This window comes from Dermacentor andersoni, chromosome 1 (genome assembly GCF_023375885.2).
Source record: "Dermacentor andersoni chromosome 1, qqDerAnde1_hic_scaffold, whole genome shotgun sequence".
Classification (NCBI taxonomy): Eukaryota; Metazoa; Arthropoda; class Arachnida; order Ixodida; family Ixodidae; genus Dermacentor; species Dermacentor andersoni.
In genome coordinates, this window is record NC_092814.1 from 147,750,905 (window position 1) to 147,766,580 (window position 15,676).

The following is a 15,676-nucleotide window of genomic DNA, read 5'->3' on the forward strand; positions in this document are numbered from 1 at the left end:
GCTTCATGGAAATAATCTCTATCCAGATCCTATCCTGCCACACTTAAAATGGTGCTTTTGTGCAGGCAAACATACTGTAATAGTTTAACTTCTGTAGTAAACAGTTTGTGTTTATTAAAACAAGGCTTTCAAAGTACCTATCATACAAGATAAACTCAGTCTCTCCATGACACCTCAACTTCATCAGTTCGATACCTGAAAGAGACATGAAAAATGCATAAGGTAACAGTTTGGTTGAATTAACATACCAATGTGTAGCTTTATGCCACTGAGTTGGGGTACACAATTGAAGAAATTTCTAGCAAATACTAGCAAAGATGCCACCTATGTACTGCTGCTAGCACTAGTAATACATCTGGTACTCTATTTACTTGCATAATTCTCGCACTTCTTTCACAGAAACCTTATCCGAAGTTGGGGTGGTGCAATAAGTGCATGGGGAAAATTTTCCGAGGAAAGGTTCTAGGTGCTAAGCAGAAAAATGGCAAATGAAGTGGCTGTAAAGTGCTGTTCTCACATCGGCCACTGTAAGCTAAAGACATTACAACCCAGCAACTTACTTTTGTAGCGAGAGCAGAGGGTCTGCACTAGCAGGAATTACAAAGGCGCTTTATTAGTGGACAGTAGCTGAAGCTGCAGTCGCTAAACTAACAATGCGATTCTGGGCCGCCATATTCAGGGTCTGTGTCGCCACCAACGTTACTTATTGTTTCGTCACTAGCCGCATCGCCACTATCGACACTGACGCCAGACTTCAGCTTGAAACGAGCCATGTAGCTTCTATATTGCCCTATGCCAAAGTGACACAGACAAACAACGCCGGCATTACCTGTCCACTTGGAACTTCACTAAATTACGGAAACTTGAGGTTTCGATTGGATTGTGGTTGCATGCACCGACAGTTGCTGCAGCGATTTTCGAGCATGTGATCTACACTCGAGGAAAGAAAAAGATAATTTTATGGAAGTGCGAGAATTATGAAAGTAAATAAGGTGAATAACAAGTTCAATGGTTCACAAACAATGCCACCAAGGGTGTGACAAAAGGTATTTAAAGCTTTATTACGAGAATAAGAGGACCCAATTGGGTTTCGTGATCACCAATGAAGCCTGTTTATGCTCGGTGACGTTTCGCTATTGTCTCGCACGACTGCTTGAATATGCCAACCCCGGAAATCACTTGATGAGCAAGGTTTGATACTGATGCAGCAACATAACTTATTTCAACCAGGCATCAAAAGATGTTCTCTTCAAATAAAAATGGTGCACACAGATGCAACACATTCTAGTTGTGTGTTGTCTGTGTGTATGCTGTTCTTATTCAAATTTGTGAATTGCCAACTTGCCCAAGCTCCCACCTTGGCATACATCATTCATCCCATATTAAGGGTGTGTGAATATTTCAAAATTTCGAATAACAAATTGAATAGTGTCATATTCGATTTGGTCTTTGAATCGAATAGTCACTATTTGGAAATGCGAATATTTTTTAAAATACTCTTAATATTTCAAAACGTCAACTGCACCCAAATAAACAAAGTCGGACGAACAGTGCGGTAAATTTTCACCCCCACGGGCACAGTATACACACAAAACATGAGAACTAGCGTAGTGGGGCAGGCTATGTTTCTTAGGTAGCCATGCTTTATAAGTATAGCAATCATTCACACTCTCTGAAGAGCTCTGTGCATGCGAAGAAACTGCTTGTTTGCTTCTAATGCTCCATTTTAGCTTATAATAAACAACACCACATAACAACCTATGTAACGACAGAAACTTGCTAACATTCAGATTACTGGGATGTGCACATCGCCTTATATTAATTATGATAACAGCTATTCATAATTTAAAAAGTATTCTATATTTGATTCGATTCGCCTTTGGCACTACTCAATTCATGTTCGATTCAGTCTCAAAAATAAGTACTCGCACACCCCTATTCTATATGCATTACCGCCTAACAAGAGTGCTGGAAATTTCACTAAACTGTAACTTGTGTGGAATAATCAAACCGCATTTAGTTTTTACTACTGTCTAAGCAGAGCAACCAGCAAGTACAGGTCAGAAATAATGATGTATAAGTTACCGTTGTGTGCAGGTCGTTTCTTCAAAGGGGGTTACTTGGCCCGATCGAAACATTTCCCAACCAGCTTGAGCAATCATTGCTCCATTATCGATGCAAAATCTGCACAAAATTTGTGCGTCTGTTACGAGATGAACAGGCCAGTTTTTCATGAACGAAACACTTCGACAAAAATATTTAAGAACACAGCTTGCGGCTGTTACCTGAACATATTGTATGAACAAGACATTTTTTTCTTTCGCATTTGCAGTTTATAATATACCAGGTGTTTCAGCGAACACTTTCAAATTAAAAAGAAAATTGCCTGTGGCAGGTAGCACAATTCTAGTCCATGAGCTGGTCTAGTTGGAGGCGGACATTACTTGCACAAAAAATTGAAATGCATAATCAACTAAACAAAAACTCATTAAGTTTACCTAATCACCTTATGGCACATATTGCAATTTACAAATTTTAACCAGAGAGTTGTATGCATGAAAAAGTATGTTGGTCAAACTGGCAGATGCATCAAATCAGAGACTGAAGGAGCATCAATACAACACCAAAGTAATCTTGGGCCATTTGGGCATTCATTTCCCAAATTGTGGCTGCAATCTGATGTTTGAAAGTACTTCTCTTTTGTATAACGCTCATAGTAGGTTGACAAGGGAAATCGTAGAGGCATAAGAAATTGTGAAATGAGAGGAAAGGTGAGTAAGCAAGCCTTCAGTGTCGTTATCTGAACGAGATACAATTTGTTGGTTTATCGCTGTAACTATTGCAGTGTATGTTTTCATCATGCCTTCGACACATGCAGTTTTTGTATATGCACTACTGAATGTTTTTTTGTCTCTTTTGTTTCCACTTGTTCAGTGTATATTTATCGGTCGTGCAAGAATAAAAATCTATAGTTGAAAGCAGCGCTGTCCCCTGTGTGTGTGTGTATTTCTTTCTACCTCCCCATTCAGTCATGCTTACACATTCTATAATGAATTCAACTTTAAGTTGGGGCTGATAGTATGCCATAAAATTGATGCTGCAGACACTCCTAAACACTACACTGTGTTCACTAAATGTACATTTGTCAGCATCATTTTCTTTCCCTGTAGAAATGCTCTAACCAAAGGGCTGACCTACGATTTGTGACCCAAAATGAAAGTGGCCACTAAGTTATCAGTAAATTGGATGAACTGACTGGCCTCATTATTGCAAACGCCCTGCTGGTTGTTAGGTCACTGCTGTACACTGTGATGCTGGGCAGCCAGCGCTGCAAAGCTACAGCAATTTTTTGTGCTGCCTTCATTCATGGCCAAACTAATAGTGCTTCACATAATGAAATGCCAAAATGCTGTACAGTGAGTTTTCATTCTGTTTTAGCTGAACGGTATGACACATGCATCCTTTCTTTACCGGTATGTGTACAGCTGTATCTGTTGAACACTGACAGGGTATTGACCAGTGAAAGTGGATGTGGGAAAATCTGTGGGAGCACACTTACTAGTGTTGATTTTTTTTTCATAATCCATAGTTGTTGAGTGTATTAATAATTTAAACGGTGGAAGCATCACAGCATGAACAAATGTGCATTGCTATATGTGAAGCATTGTGCATCACATAAAAATGTAGATAAGCACTACTAGAAACGGTTATTAAGAATGTGGACCCTGAACTGCTGGAAGCAGGGGACTGTAAGCAACATGTCGAATTTTAGGGCTGGTATCGCATAGTTGATAGTAATACAGGGTCCATTATGAAAGTAATGCGCTTTATTTTATTATGACGCGACTATCCATGGCAGCACGGTAAAACTGCTTGGGAAATATAGCGAGGGTTCTGCCCTGCCAATGCAGCCGGTCGCCAGTTTACTCCGAGCAGTGTGAGCGATTAACACGGCAATGTAGCGTTCACTTGAACAGCGGTACGCTATCAAGTTTTGCATGAAGGTTGGGAAGAATGCAACTGAAACATTCCAGATGCTTTAAGAGGCCTTCAAGGACGACTATTTCAAGGTCACAGTCCGGGAGGTGGCACAAGACGTTCAAGGAGGGCCGGGAAGAGGTCGCTGACAAACGCTGTTCTGGACGCCCAACAACGACCAGAACCGACGAAAACATGGATCGTGTGCACGAAGTTTTGCGTTCCGAGTGTCGATTGAGCATCCAGCAAATTGCTTTGCTGACACCCTACACATGTCCACATTTTCCTTACATGGGATAGTGACCGAGGACCTGCAAATTCGCAAGGTCTGCACAAAGCTTGTGCCGAAAGTGTTGACGGAAGATCAGAAAGAACTTCAAGTTTTGCACTGTCAAGAATTGTTAAATTTGATTCAAGATGAGGCGGACTTTCTTAACTCTGTCGTAACAGGAGACGAATCCTGGATGTTCGAGTACGACCCAGAATCGAAAAGGCAGAGCAGCGAGTGGCACACAATATCATCCCCCCACCCCAAGAAAGCGCAAATGAGCAAGTCTCGCATAAAAACGATGCGCATTGTCTTTTTTGCCGCCCGACGAATCGTCCATTTTGAGTTTGTACCGGAGGGAGAAACTGCAAACTCAGCCTTTTACCTGGAGGTGCTCAAGAGATTGAAACGCCAGGTCACGCATGTGAGGGCTGACATCCAAGACACAGTCAAGCTCCATCATGACAATGCCCCCAGCCAAACGTCGTTCATCATTACCAACTTCCTGGCCCGGAGCAACACCCCGGTAGTCCCTCATCCCCCTTGCAGCCCCGACTTGGCTTGTGCGACTTCTTTTTGTTTCCCCAACTGAAGAGAGCGCTGAAAGGAAAGCATTGGGAGACCGTGGAAAACATCCAAAAGCATGTTACAGCGTTCCTGAGAGACGTTCCCGTCGAGGACTTTCAGGGTGCCTTCCAGGCGTGGCAGACACGTCTGCGCAAGTGTATTGATGGAGGGGGAGAGTATATTGAAGAATTTCAACCATTTGTACAGGTCCAGTCAGTAAATCTATTTTTCCCAGAAAATGCACATTACTTTCATAATGGACCCTGTACATTGGCAGAGCCCACAGATGCAAGGTATACCTCTCATCCGTGGCAAATAATTTGGCATTGCGTTCTTGAGCCATGATTCCCATCATTTCCTGTAGTCTCTTATTACCTAGGAGCAGAGAAAAAAAAATATTGCACAAATGTTAATTTGCATTTTTTTTTTCAGTGCACACATTACACATGCAAGAAGTCCTGTAGCTCTAAAGCAAGTGCAATTTATGTTTGAGGAATATTGTGCAGACCCTTTGAAAGTGAAGACTTCCAAGAATGAAAGATAGTCAACAGCTTAATAGCAGCACAAAAATATAGAACCATACTTGAACAGTGAAAGAGATGTTGGTGAACATTCAGTCTCTCTTTGTTCTGCCTTTTTGAGAGTTTATTGTAGTGCTGACAAAAGGCATGCAAAAGAAAATGTATAGCTACCGTAAATGAATAGCACATGCATGCAACACAAGTGTACTTTGGGAGCATAGCTTTTTGGGCTTGTTGGTGCATGACTTAAATATAAATGAATAGTGTGCAGAGGATGAGACAGTAAAATTCGCATACACACAAACAGTACAAGTGCTAACTTCCAACAAATGTTATTTTCCACATACATTACTTTTATAAGCCCGAAGAAGGACATATTGCTTATACAACCGTTATCAGTGTCTCAGAAATGCCAGCTCTTTGTTCTCTTTGTTGCAGAGGAAAATAGAAGGTGTGCTCACACATGTGCGTCCTGCTCTATTTATCTTTTCAGCTTTAATGATTTCTTGAGTTACACTGTCTTTGCTCCTTCCTATGACAACACATTTATCAAGCAACGGCTTGCACATTTTTCGATCAGCAAGTGCTCCTCGCCTATACCTGACATTATGAAAATGTTCCATAAGGCACCCATCAGTTTGTCCGATATAGTGGTTCCCGCATGACAAGGGAACTTGGTACACGACACCTTCAACACAAGTGACGTAAGGTTTCTGATGTCTGACCACGCATCCTCGCACTTTGTTGTTGTCAGTCTTTCCTACCTCGCACAATGTGGTAAGTTCACAGCTTCTTACTTACAGCCAACTCCACCAACAATGAGTACTTCATCAGAACCAGTGTGAGCCATGGCCCTTTCTAGAAAATGAAGGAAGGAAAAAATCAATGTGCATTCAAAAACCACCTAAAAAATATGCCTCAAAATAATGTTGGCTTTACTGATCGCATTTACCTGTAGTTTCAACAAGCATTGCAAAGACGGTCTCTTGTAAAGAAAAACACAGGTCTTCAGCTGTGCACTGACCCTCACTTAAAAGAGACTCCGCTTTCTCCTGAAATGCAGTATGCACAGTTTGGATTTTCTCATGGCGTACAAACTTGACATTGGAAAACTGTGTAAATTGCAGGATGGTAAAACAGGGACCATGGTTGGCAAACCTCAATGAAGGAGAGCAATCCTGAAAATGAGACGTCCATGCCTTTGACAACATACGGGAGTGGAACCAGTTTGGTGCCCCTACGATAAGCCAAAAACAAATGTTCATATTCCTAGACCCAAGGCAGCCATGCATCTTGTGCCTTACTTTTTTGCCATTTGCTCTATGTTGTAGCCAGGACTTGGATCATTCGAGAGCTGCAAAAATGGTTAAAAATGTTGAGGACAGGTTACATAGACACAGAAAACTTACTGCAACCAGCAACCAAACAAGTATAACGTGCCGCTTGCAGTAGCAATTCGTATTACTTTTCTCCGCAAAGTCAGCTGACAGAAATAAACAAGGTAAAAGTGAAATTCTATGCATGTTTGGTGCCTACAAGTGCCAAAATAGCCCTAAAAGTTACACAATCGCAGAGTGCTAGCAAGAACTGACCAATAATACCTAAAGTGCATGGAAATCTGTGAAAACATTCACCTCATATGAATGTGTAAAGTACTGGGCCTCATTTTACACCACTTCGAAGAATCTTAAATAATTTTACTAAGCTCAATAACAAACACTTTTTACATGGCAGACAAAGAACCTGCTGCACTGCTAGAATGCACACATGAAAAGGCAGCAGATCGTGCAACGAGCAAGCTGAATGATGACAAACAGTATGTACCCCCCCCCCCCCCCTACCAAATACAAGCACGCACGCTTGCTCACTCACTTGTAAGCTTCACTGCACTTGCTTGCATTAGTTCATTCACACATCAGGGCTAGGCTGTCCATAGTATGATGCCTGCCATATCTTTAATGTTGCAAAGGATTTCATTTGATTGTACACACATGTGAACATCCCCACTGTGGGCCTAGGCGCACAGAAAATTGAACCTAGTCCTGCATTTCTTTTGTTCCTCAATATGCTTGGCAAGGTAATGTGCTGTAAAGTAACTATCTGCAGCCAATCCACCTAATTAAGTGCTCCATATGCTGCCAGGTTAAGAAATATAGCAGCCCATATTTAAACACACCCTACTCAGCTGCTTACTTACCTTTTGCATTGCCCCTTTACAGACAGGAAAGATTAATAACATCACAACCCCTTCAATTCCTTCATAGCAAACGTTGCTTTCTTACACAGCAAGCCAAAAGCATGATATTGTAGTGTCATGAAAGAAACGGTGTCTGTTCAGTAGGTGTCCTTGTCTTGTTCCAACACTTCAATTATTTTCTTTTTTCACTTCCGCAGATGTGATCACACATACCGTAACAATACCTTTTACATAACAGTCACAAAAGTGGGAAATTTTTACTGCATATATAAAGATTTAGTTACTTCTGTGAACAACAGTAATTATTTAATAATATTTTATTAATCGGCTTGGCACCTCAAGTCTTCTGAGACAGCATAAACTGAAGGTACTGCTCTTAACACTCCTCTGTATTATTTTTTGTTTTAATAAAGAAAATTCTTAAACATAGGTGTATGGTCCAATGTTAGTCATATTAGTTAAAGGGACCCTGAAACGATTTTGACGATTTTCTACAAACGTACTGAGTCGTTAGAGTAGGTCCTTCTGATCATTAATTGACGCATCGAAGTGCTCCGCGTAAAGCGTGTAATTTATTATAAGGTTTTAAAAATGCACATCGCTGCCGATCGCAGCACACTGCGCGGTGGAATTTTACGCCGCCCCTACCCATATGACGCAAATCACCTATATGACGTCAGTGGGGCGAGCTATCCGATTGGCTGACCAGGGCGCGTGATCGATAATTTTTCCAACTTTATGGTAAACAAATGATGCTCGTAATAGTTGGAATGTTAGTTAATTTGTTTTTATAAAAAGAAAGTAACATAAAGGGAATGCACAAGAACACTTTTTCAGTACACTTAAGCACTTCCGGCACACAGCAAGTGTCGTCTGCTTGTGTTACAACGTGCTCCGTCTTTGACGAGAGCTCCGCCACCAGTGTCGGTCTGTCTTTTCGCGAGCGCTATGATTCGACTTCTTTTGCGTTGTGGACTGCAAACGTAGTGACTGGCAATATGTCAAGCTGTGACATCATGTCCCTCTGCAAGACAGTAGACGAGCGGACTGGCTGCAGTGCATTGGACTGCCGCTATCCGATCGGTGCCAGGATTTGCGCGATTGCGGCTGTCACTTTACACCGGCAGATTACTAATGCAATAGCGTTTCGAGAGTCCGGTATTAGGGTAAACGCAAGCGAAAAGGGGACAGGGCCTGGCCGTGTCTCCTTGCGTGTCGTTTCATGGGATGAACAGAAGCGCAAATGTGAATGGTCTGCACGGTGCAGCCACCTGGTGGCATAGAGCTCAACAAGACAGTAGCAGTAACAAAATCTATTGTTCTTTGCTGCTGGTGTACATTTTTCGCAGGAATGTAATCATTAACATGTCTTTGTTAATGTTTAAAATGTTTTACATTTGGTTAGAGCAATATTAGCTCTTTCTTTGGCTGATTAAGGTCTGCGACAACGGGTGGCTGGACTGTGGAGACCGATCAGGCAGCACACGTACGTCTACGCTAAAGTTCCTTCATCAGCTTGAGTTTATGCTTCCACCGTTCAGTCGAAACGTTCCGCTAGTGTGTTAACGGAATACCAGAAACGTTCGGCGCTGCGACAGAATGCTCGCAATGCACGCTGCTTCGATAGCTCTCGCTTGCGGTCGACGGCCAAGCGGCTAGCAGAGAGGTTTTGCGCAGGCGGGGGCGGGCTCCAAAACAACCGGAAGTGGACGATGTGATGTCGCATCGTGACGCAGAACCAGTGAAGGCGGAGGTTAGCCGTGATGGCTCGGCGAACGAGTTGAGGAGGAAAAGCATGGCTAGGGAGGAGGGTAACTTGCAATCGCTTGTAGCTCCATTAATACGTAACGCTTCACTTAGATTGTGGTGCGAATGTTCTACTTAAGCTGTACCCTACACGTCTACAAAATTTGTCCGAACCATTTCAGGGCCCCTTTAATGCATAATAAACATATTCTTAAGCATACAATATTTGTGAAATTTTTTTTGCCTAGAAACATGCTTTATGCTATATTCAGGATCATGCTACAAACATAATATGAGAGCTAGAGGGAAAAAAATTATCAGGCTCAGACACGAAGTGCCTGAGCAAAAGAAAATACCCTCAATTTATACCTATGGTTCAGTACTTCTAACTTTCTTTATAAACAAATAAGATAACAGTTAGTGTGCTAGTGCCAGTAAATATTACTACACAGTAAAATACCTAAGTTTCGTGTTCTCCATCTGTTTCTTTTTTTCTGCAACTATTGTCACAAAATTATTATAAAGCTGACTTTTGTTAATTTGACCTTAGTGGCACAAGCAAAATCGGTTAGAATTAACAGAATTTCTCAGGCAGCATAGGCACAACTTGTTGTAACATTTGAATAGAGCTAAATCACAAGGAAGGCTGAATTAACCATTGTAAATAACAAGTTAGCAGCAGATGGCAGGTGATTAATCCTGTATTCTGTTGCTTATATTGAAGTGCTGTTTGCAAGAAATGAAGTGACTTTATAGTGGTATCACTTTGGCTGCTACATAATACATAAGAGACCAAAACTAGAACAAATCTCACAGGTTGAGAAAGAGATCCAAGCGTGAACTCAGCCATAGCTTAAACGCCTCTTAAAATAATTTCAGCTGGCGAAGGAAGCAACAGGTCAGCCCTGTTCATGTTTATAAGTCGTGTCAGGTCAAACACAAGATGACATAAAATGTTCCATAATGTATGCATGGAAAGCTAGTGAGTCACTTCTCTGACTTACTTTCAGGACTCTTGCAAACCTGTCCAGGCAATTTCCAACAGCAATGTCAATGGTCTCTCCAAAAATCCTATAGCACTTCTCACTGTATGCTATTATCTAAAAAAGAAAAAGACCCCCGAAACTTCTGAGACCTGACACCACCAGTATGCTGTCAATAGAACCATTTCACAACACAACACACTGCTAACACAGGCATTAAATGAGAGACCAAACCACTTTTGAAACCAAGAATTTAAGAAGGGCATAAGTGGTCATGCTCAAACCATATGGGTTCTTAAAGCACTCTGAATACTGCAAAACATGTACTGACAATCACAATGGTGAACCCTCCAGGCAGACTTTTAATGGGATCAATGGCATAACCGTAAAAAGATTTTGTTAAAAAGTTAGCGTGACTGACAGCCATCATAAAATCCTTGCTTTCACATTCAGGACATCCACCTGATTTTAGGCAACAAATCTAGAACTGTGAAAAAACTATGGCAATTATGTATGCTGCCTACTTGCTTGTAGCATCTTGGTTTCAATGAATGTGGCTGTTATTCCTCACTACCTTGCACACCTCACTTAGCATTGCCAAGTAGCATTAGTAAGTACAAGTAATTTCCCCTGTGTTGTCCTTGGTGTCACTGTTTGTTGGCTTCTTATGATTAATAAAGATCAGGCCCTTCGGTTAACCCCCTTTCTTTTCGTTCATTACATAACGAGGGTGTCGAATCCGGCAACGTTGATGCCTTCAGGTAGCATGTGTGGGTTCATTGAGCAGTTGCCTTCACCCAAGAAGATCACATACTCGTGACACCTGCGGCAGAAAGGATGTTCCACATCCGCCACCATGGCGTGCGAGTGGTGGTGCTGGCTAACACTCCCAAGGTTAGTTCTAGTAGTAAAAACATGAATAACGGCACCGAGGTAGCTCAATTGGTTAGAGCAAAGCATGCGTAATGCGAAGACGTGGGCTCGTTCCCCACCTGCGGCAAGTTGTTATTTTCATTCATTTATAATTTCTTTAATTCAATTATTAAGTACAAGTAATTTCACTTGTGTTGTCCTTGGTGTCATTGTTTCTTGGCTTCTTATGATTAATAAAAAACGGGCCCCTCGGTAAACCCTCTTTTTTCTCGTTCATTAGCATTACCAAATTGTTTATCCCCCAAACAGAACACAATGCTCGAAGTAAGAAGATTTATCAGTAAATGAGACCAGGAAGCTAGCACTGCATGTACTGAAGGAAGTGAAGTGCCCTTAATGGATACTTCCAAGGATCAAAATTATGACACTAGTGCAATCATGCAGAGAGGGTCTATATTAAAGGAGTACTGACGGGCACTTTCGACTCTTAATTTCTGTGTTAAATGAAAATTTGAGACCTCTAAGCCCCCAAAAAATTATTTACAAGCCTCAGAGTGCCCTAAATAATTTAATATAATAGCTTTTCCACAGTCAGTTTCAGTTTCATTCTTCAAGAGGTTAGGTTTTAATAAATGCATTCCATAAACATGGAGTTCAATAGTTGTAATTTTTAATTCTGCACCGCATCTTTTAAAACTTCAGTATTGTGTCATACATCTACTTTCTTTTCATGCCGTAAACATTATCAATTTGGAGGAATACTTGCAGCTGCAACTGTTTTATTCTAAATAAAACTTCTATAGTTAATTCACAATGGCTGAATCTACAAAGACTGAACGAGGACACAGGGTCTACTTAAAGAAATTACTGCAATGCTAATCCTGGCGTAGGAAATAAAATTAGAATTGGCGCTATAACTTAAATAAAGACAAAGCTACCTAGAAAAATCTTGTTCTTGCTTATGCCAATAGATAAATGATGAAGCTGTCAGCAGAAAAAGCAAATAAAGTGGTAAACTGTGACTATGAAAAAAAAATGAAAGAAAAAATCTGCCAAGGATCTGGCATGAGCTACTCTAGAAAACTTTTTGAATAATTGAATAAAGAAAGGAAAACACAATATTTTCCTGTTACATTACTTTTATTTCTGCAGTTTTGGACGTGTTGGCAAAAAAGAAAAAAGAAAAAATCAACAGCAGCATAATTCGTTTTCTTTTTTTTCTTTTTGCAAGTTGCAGAGCAGTCGAGAAAAGATTAGACAAGCTGGGGTCATCCCATCTTAGTGTCTTCTTCTGGTCTTTTGCATTGTTTTCTACACAATGTGCGCGAACTAGCACATTTATGCACATGCTGACAGAACTGTTGAGGTCGTTCACCTGAGTGTTGCCACCGCTCACGTATAGTACAGCTGGGTTAGAAGCTCCAGTAATTAGGCGCCCCATTTCGATGTCTTGAATGCAGCGCGTCAAGGAAGCAAAATGTTTAAAACTGGGCGCACTGATTGATTTCATTTTAACGGTAGCGCAAATGAGACGGCAACACACAGAATGGAAGCACACAGGACAAGTGCTTGTCCTGTGTGCTTCCCTTCTGTATGTCACCGTCCCATTTGCACTCCCGTTATAATCAACAAGGAAGGAAATGACGGGACTTGAAGAAGGAGACTGCATGGCAAAGGAGGTGGTAATTAGTTTATATTCTTTAACCTTCCAAGGAACGAATTGCTGTGGAATGAAACACTGATCAGCATCCTTTGAACAACGCAGCAAGGATACGACCAATGCAGTGGTTGACACCTATAATTGGCTTGTTCCATAGCTGTGCAACTGTTCTTGCAACCACGGCAACAGATACCAGAGGAGCTCCCATACCGGGTCCTTGAAAAAAAAAAAAAAGGACAAGTAGCTGTAGCAGACAGATGATAGCTTTCCGCTTTTTTTTTTTTTTTTTTTTTGTCACTGAGGGAGAAGATTCAAATGTATGTGCGGCAGTTAACTTGCCTTTAGTGTAGCATACAACGTCGATTTCATTTGGCGTGACGTTTGCTTCTTGGAGTGCTTTCTCAAGAACGTCTAAAACGTGTGCTCGGTGGTGCAGAGCTGTGTCTTTCGGCTGAAACCCTAAAACAGCGGAAAGGTTACTCAACAGAAAGAACCAGAGCAGCGAGTTTGGGATTCGGGATAAGCAAGCTCTTCACATCCATGAATTTTAGGATTCACCCGAGTAATGTCATTCGCGGTTCACTAATAGTGCACGCCAAATTATCGAATGTATTTGAACATGGCAATAACTGGCACAAATGACACGCCGTTTCACTAGAAAAGAAATTATTTAGAAATAATCAACAACATACCTTCACCTGGTGGAGTAATGTAAGTTACTCGGGGATTTGACAGAACCTCGCCATCGCGTATTATACCAACTCCCAACTTGTTCGCGCTCCCTTCGAAGCCGATCGCTACAGTCATGCTGACTTCTGCAACGATTAACAATCAGTCAACTTTGTATTCTTCGCACTGCTACACTCCAGCACCGCTTCGCGGTTTACTTCGCTCTAGTACACTCTACTTGCAGTAGTGGCACGACGCCGCCACCCCGCCACGCTCGAAAATGCTGTGTGCTGTTAGGGTGGCTAGAAGGGGAGGTGTGAATACCGGCGGCGCAAACGTGACCCCACAGCGCACCGATGCCGCGGGGCGGCGCTGTTGACCAAGGCGGGGTAAAAGGCGGGGTAAGCACGCAGCCGAAATGAGCGCCTCGCCAGCCTCGTGTCGGCTGCATCTCCACCACCGAAGTGAAAGTGAGCCCGTTTCGGTTATCGCGCGCTTTCTGCGAGCGTCAAAGAATGAATCTTTAGCATGAAAACAATGTTATGTCAGCCCACATCATTACTCCTGTGAAATTTTACGGGCCCAGTTCGCACTGTATCGAGATTCAAACGCGTTTTGTCTGTGCGCATTTCGTGAGCTGGCTTTGGGTGTTAGGGGCTAGTGGGGGGCTTCGGAATAATTTCGACCACTTCGGGTTCTTTAACGCGCACTGACATCATACGGCACACGGGGGCCTTGCATATCGCCTCCCTGAAAATGCGACCGTCGTCCTCGAGATTAGCAGTCAATCACCCTATGCGTACCGACGTAAGACCTGTAAACTGCAGACATTACCTGATAAAATCTGGACGTATTTACAAACCACTTTTTGTCTGCTCTTGCAGACCTGTAGCATGTCATTTTGACGCTCATATAAGCAATCTAATATGATTGCAGACAGTGAAGCAACAGATCTGGTCATGAAATCGTTTATTTACAAGTGAGGAAAAAAATGTACAACACACAAGCTTAGGTTTCAGTGTTTTCCGTTTCTTCTCACTGCTCTGCTGATTGACACCTTTAAGCAAAAAGTGAATCCTTGTGAGGCAATAAAAACGTATAACTGAGGCTGTCAGGGCAGCAGAATGGTCTAAAGCAACCAATCTTTGACATTTAACCAACTGACTTCAAAATCTCGGCCACAGCTTTGGCATGCTGGCGTGTTACACTGAATTAAAAATTACGGGGTTCTACGTGCCAAAGCTACTTTCTGATTATGAGGCACGCCGTCGTGGAGGGCTCCGGAAATTTTGACCACCTGGGGTTCTTTAACGTGCACCTAGATCTAAGTACACGGGTGTTGCCACTGAGCAATTACCCACGGCGGGTGTCACACTGAATAAACGAGTGAGTTTGTTTTCAAGGGAATTGTCCAGCTTATAGAACGATTCTGAGGGATATAAAAGGCCCTCAAGGTCCCGCTCTTTGGATGCCTCTGGTGGAAGCTCTCTGGGTACAGTGGCTCTGGGTACAGCCACTGTACTCTGGGGATATTGCCTTTATGGTGTTTCGCAGTCTTCACAATGTGTGGGCAAAACACGCCTTCTCGATCGCCACATAACCTGCAATGTAATAAACTAGCCGTGCGTCGCTGCGGTGCTCAACATAACTTTGGTGGTCCACAGCATCTCGCCCTCGAATGACGGAATGTCGGGAGGAACACTCCAAAACAGGCGACGAGACCTACTGACAGCGGAGGGCGCAGGCCAGCGCGGAAGTACCACGCCGTAATACGGTAATACCACGTCGCGAGCAGCAGCGCCACGTTCCCCCTGGTGGCATCGGTGCGCAAGGGGGTCACGCGCGCCCGAAGGAAAGCGCCGCCGGTATTCACACCTCCCCTTCTAGCCACCCTAGTGCTGTCATAGATGCTGTCTTCGCGCTTGCTTGGCTAGTATTGGCTAGTTTTCACTGGTGGACATTTTTATTGAAGCACAACGTGGACATATCTATGATAAAATTTTATTACTTAATATTTAAAGAAGCCCTTATACATTGTGGTTTATAGCTGATAGTTTATGAAATATTGTGGTATGACGTCACTGTACCCGTTTGGCCCGCTTCAAGAGAACCGGTGACGTCATGGCCACTTCGGTCACTTGGCCAATGCTTGGCCACCATGTGCATAGCAACGGTTGCTAATGGAATGGTTAACAGTCAACAAAAGCATGCTTG

At 42.5% G+C, this 15,676-nt stretch overlaps 1 protein-coding gene across 2 annotated transcripts; it reads right to left on the reverse strand.

Moving 5' to 3' along the window:
- Positions 1-89: 89 nt before the first annotated feature.
- Positions 90-13,750, reverse strand: Tcs3 (Probable tRNA N6-adenosine threonylcarbamoyltransferase Tcs3). 2 transcript variants are annotated; one of them, XM_050192370.2, is made up of 12 exons: positions 13,486-13,750; positions 13,133-13,252; positions 12,908-13,009; positions 12,509-12,582; positions 10,282-10,377; positions 6,639-6,688; positions 6,493-6,571; positions 6,287-6,386; positions 6,136-6,192; positions 5,113-5,188; positions 2,086-2,184; positions 90-195 (listed from the first exon to the last, which is right to left on the reverse strand). In XM_050192370.2, the coding sequence occupies exons 1-12, from the start codon at positions 13,598-13,600 to the stop codon at positions 156-158; spliced, it is 1,008 nt and encodes a 335-aa protein (XP_050048327.1). In that variant the 5' UTR covers positions 13,601-13,750; the 3' UTR covers positions 90-155. The 2 variants fall into 2 exon arrangements, with proteins under 2 accessions (XP_050048327.1, XP_050048328.1); XM_050192371.2 differs by lacking the exon at positions 2,086-2,184.
- Between the last annotated feature and the right edge of the window lie 1,926 nt (positions 13,751-15,676).

Bases quoted from the DNA above. Each gene is read 5' to 3' on its own strand.
- Tcs3 (XM_050192370.2), bottom strand. From the start codon at position 13,600: ATGACTGTAGCGATCGGCTTCGAAGGGAGCGCGAACAAGTTGGGAGTT. The intron at 12,583-12,907 runs GTATCCTTGCTG...GCTGCATTCAAG, and splicing joins TGTCAACCACTGCATTGGTC to ACATCGAAATGGGGCGCCTA. The intron at 2,185-5,112 runs GTATACCTTGCA...AATTTTGTGCAG, and splicing joins TTATTTGCCACGGATGAGAG to ATTTTGCATCGATAATGGAG.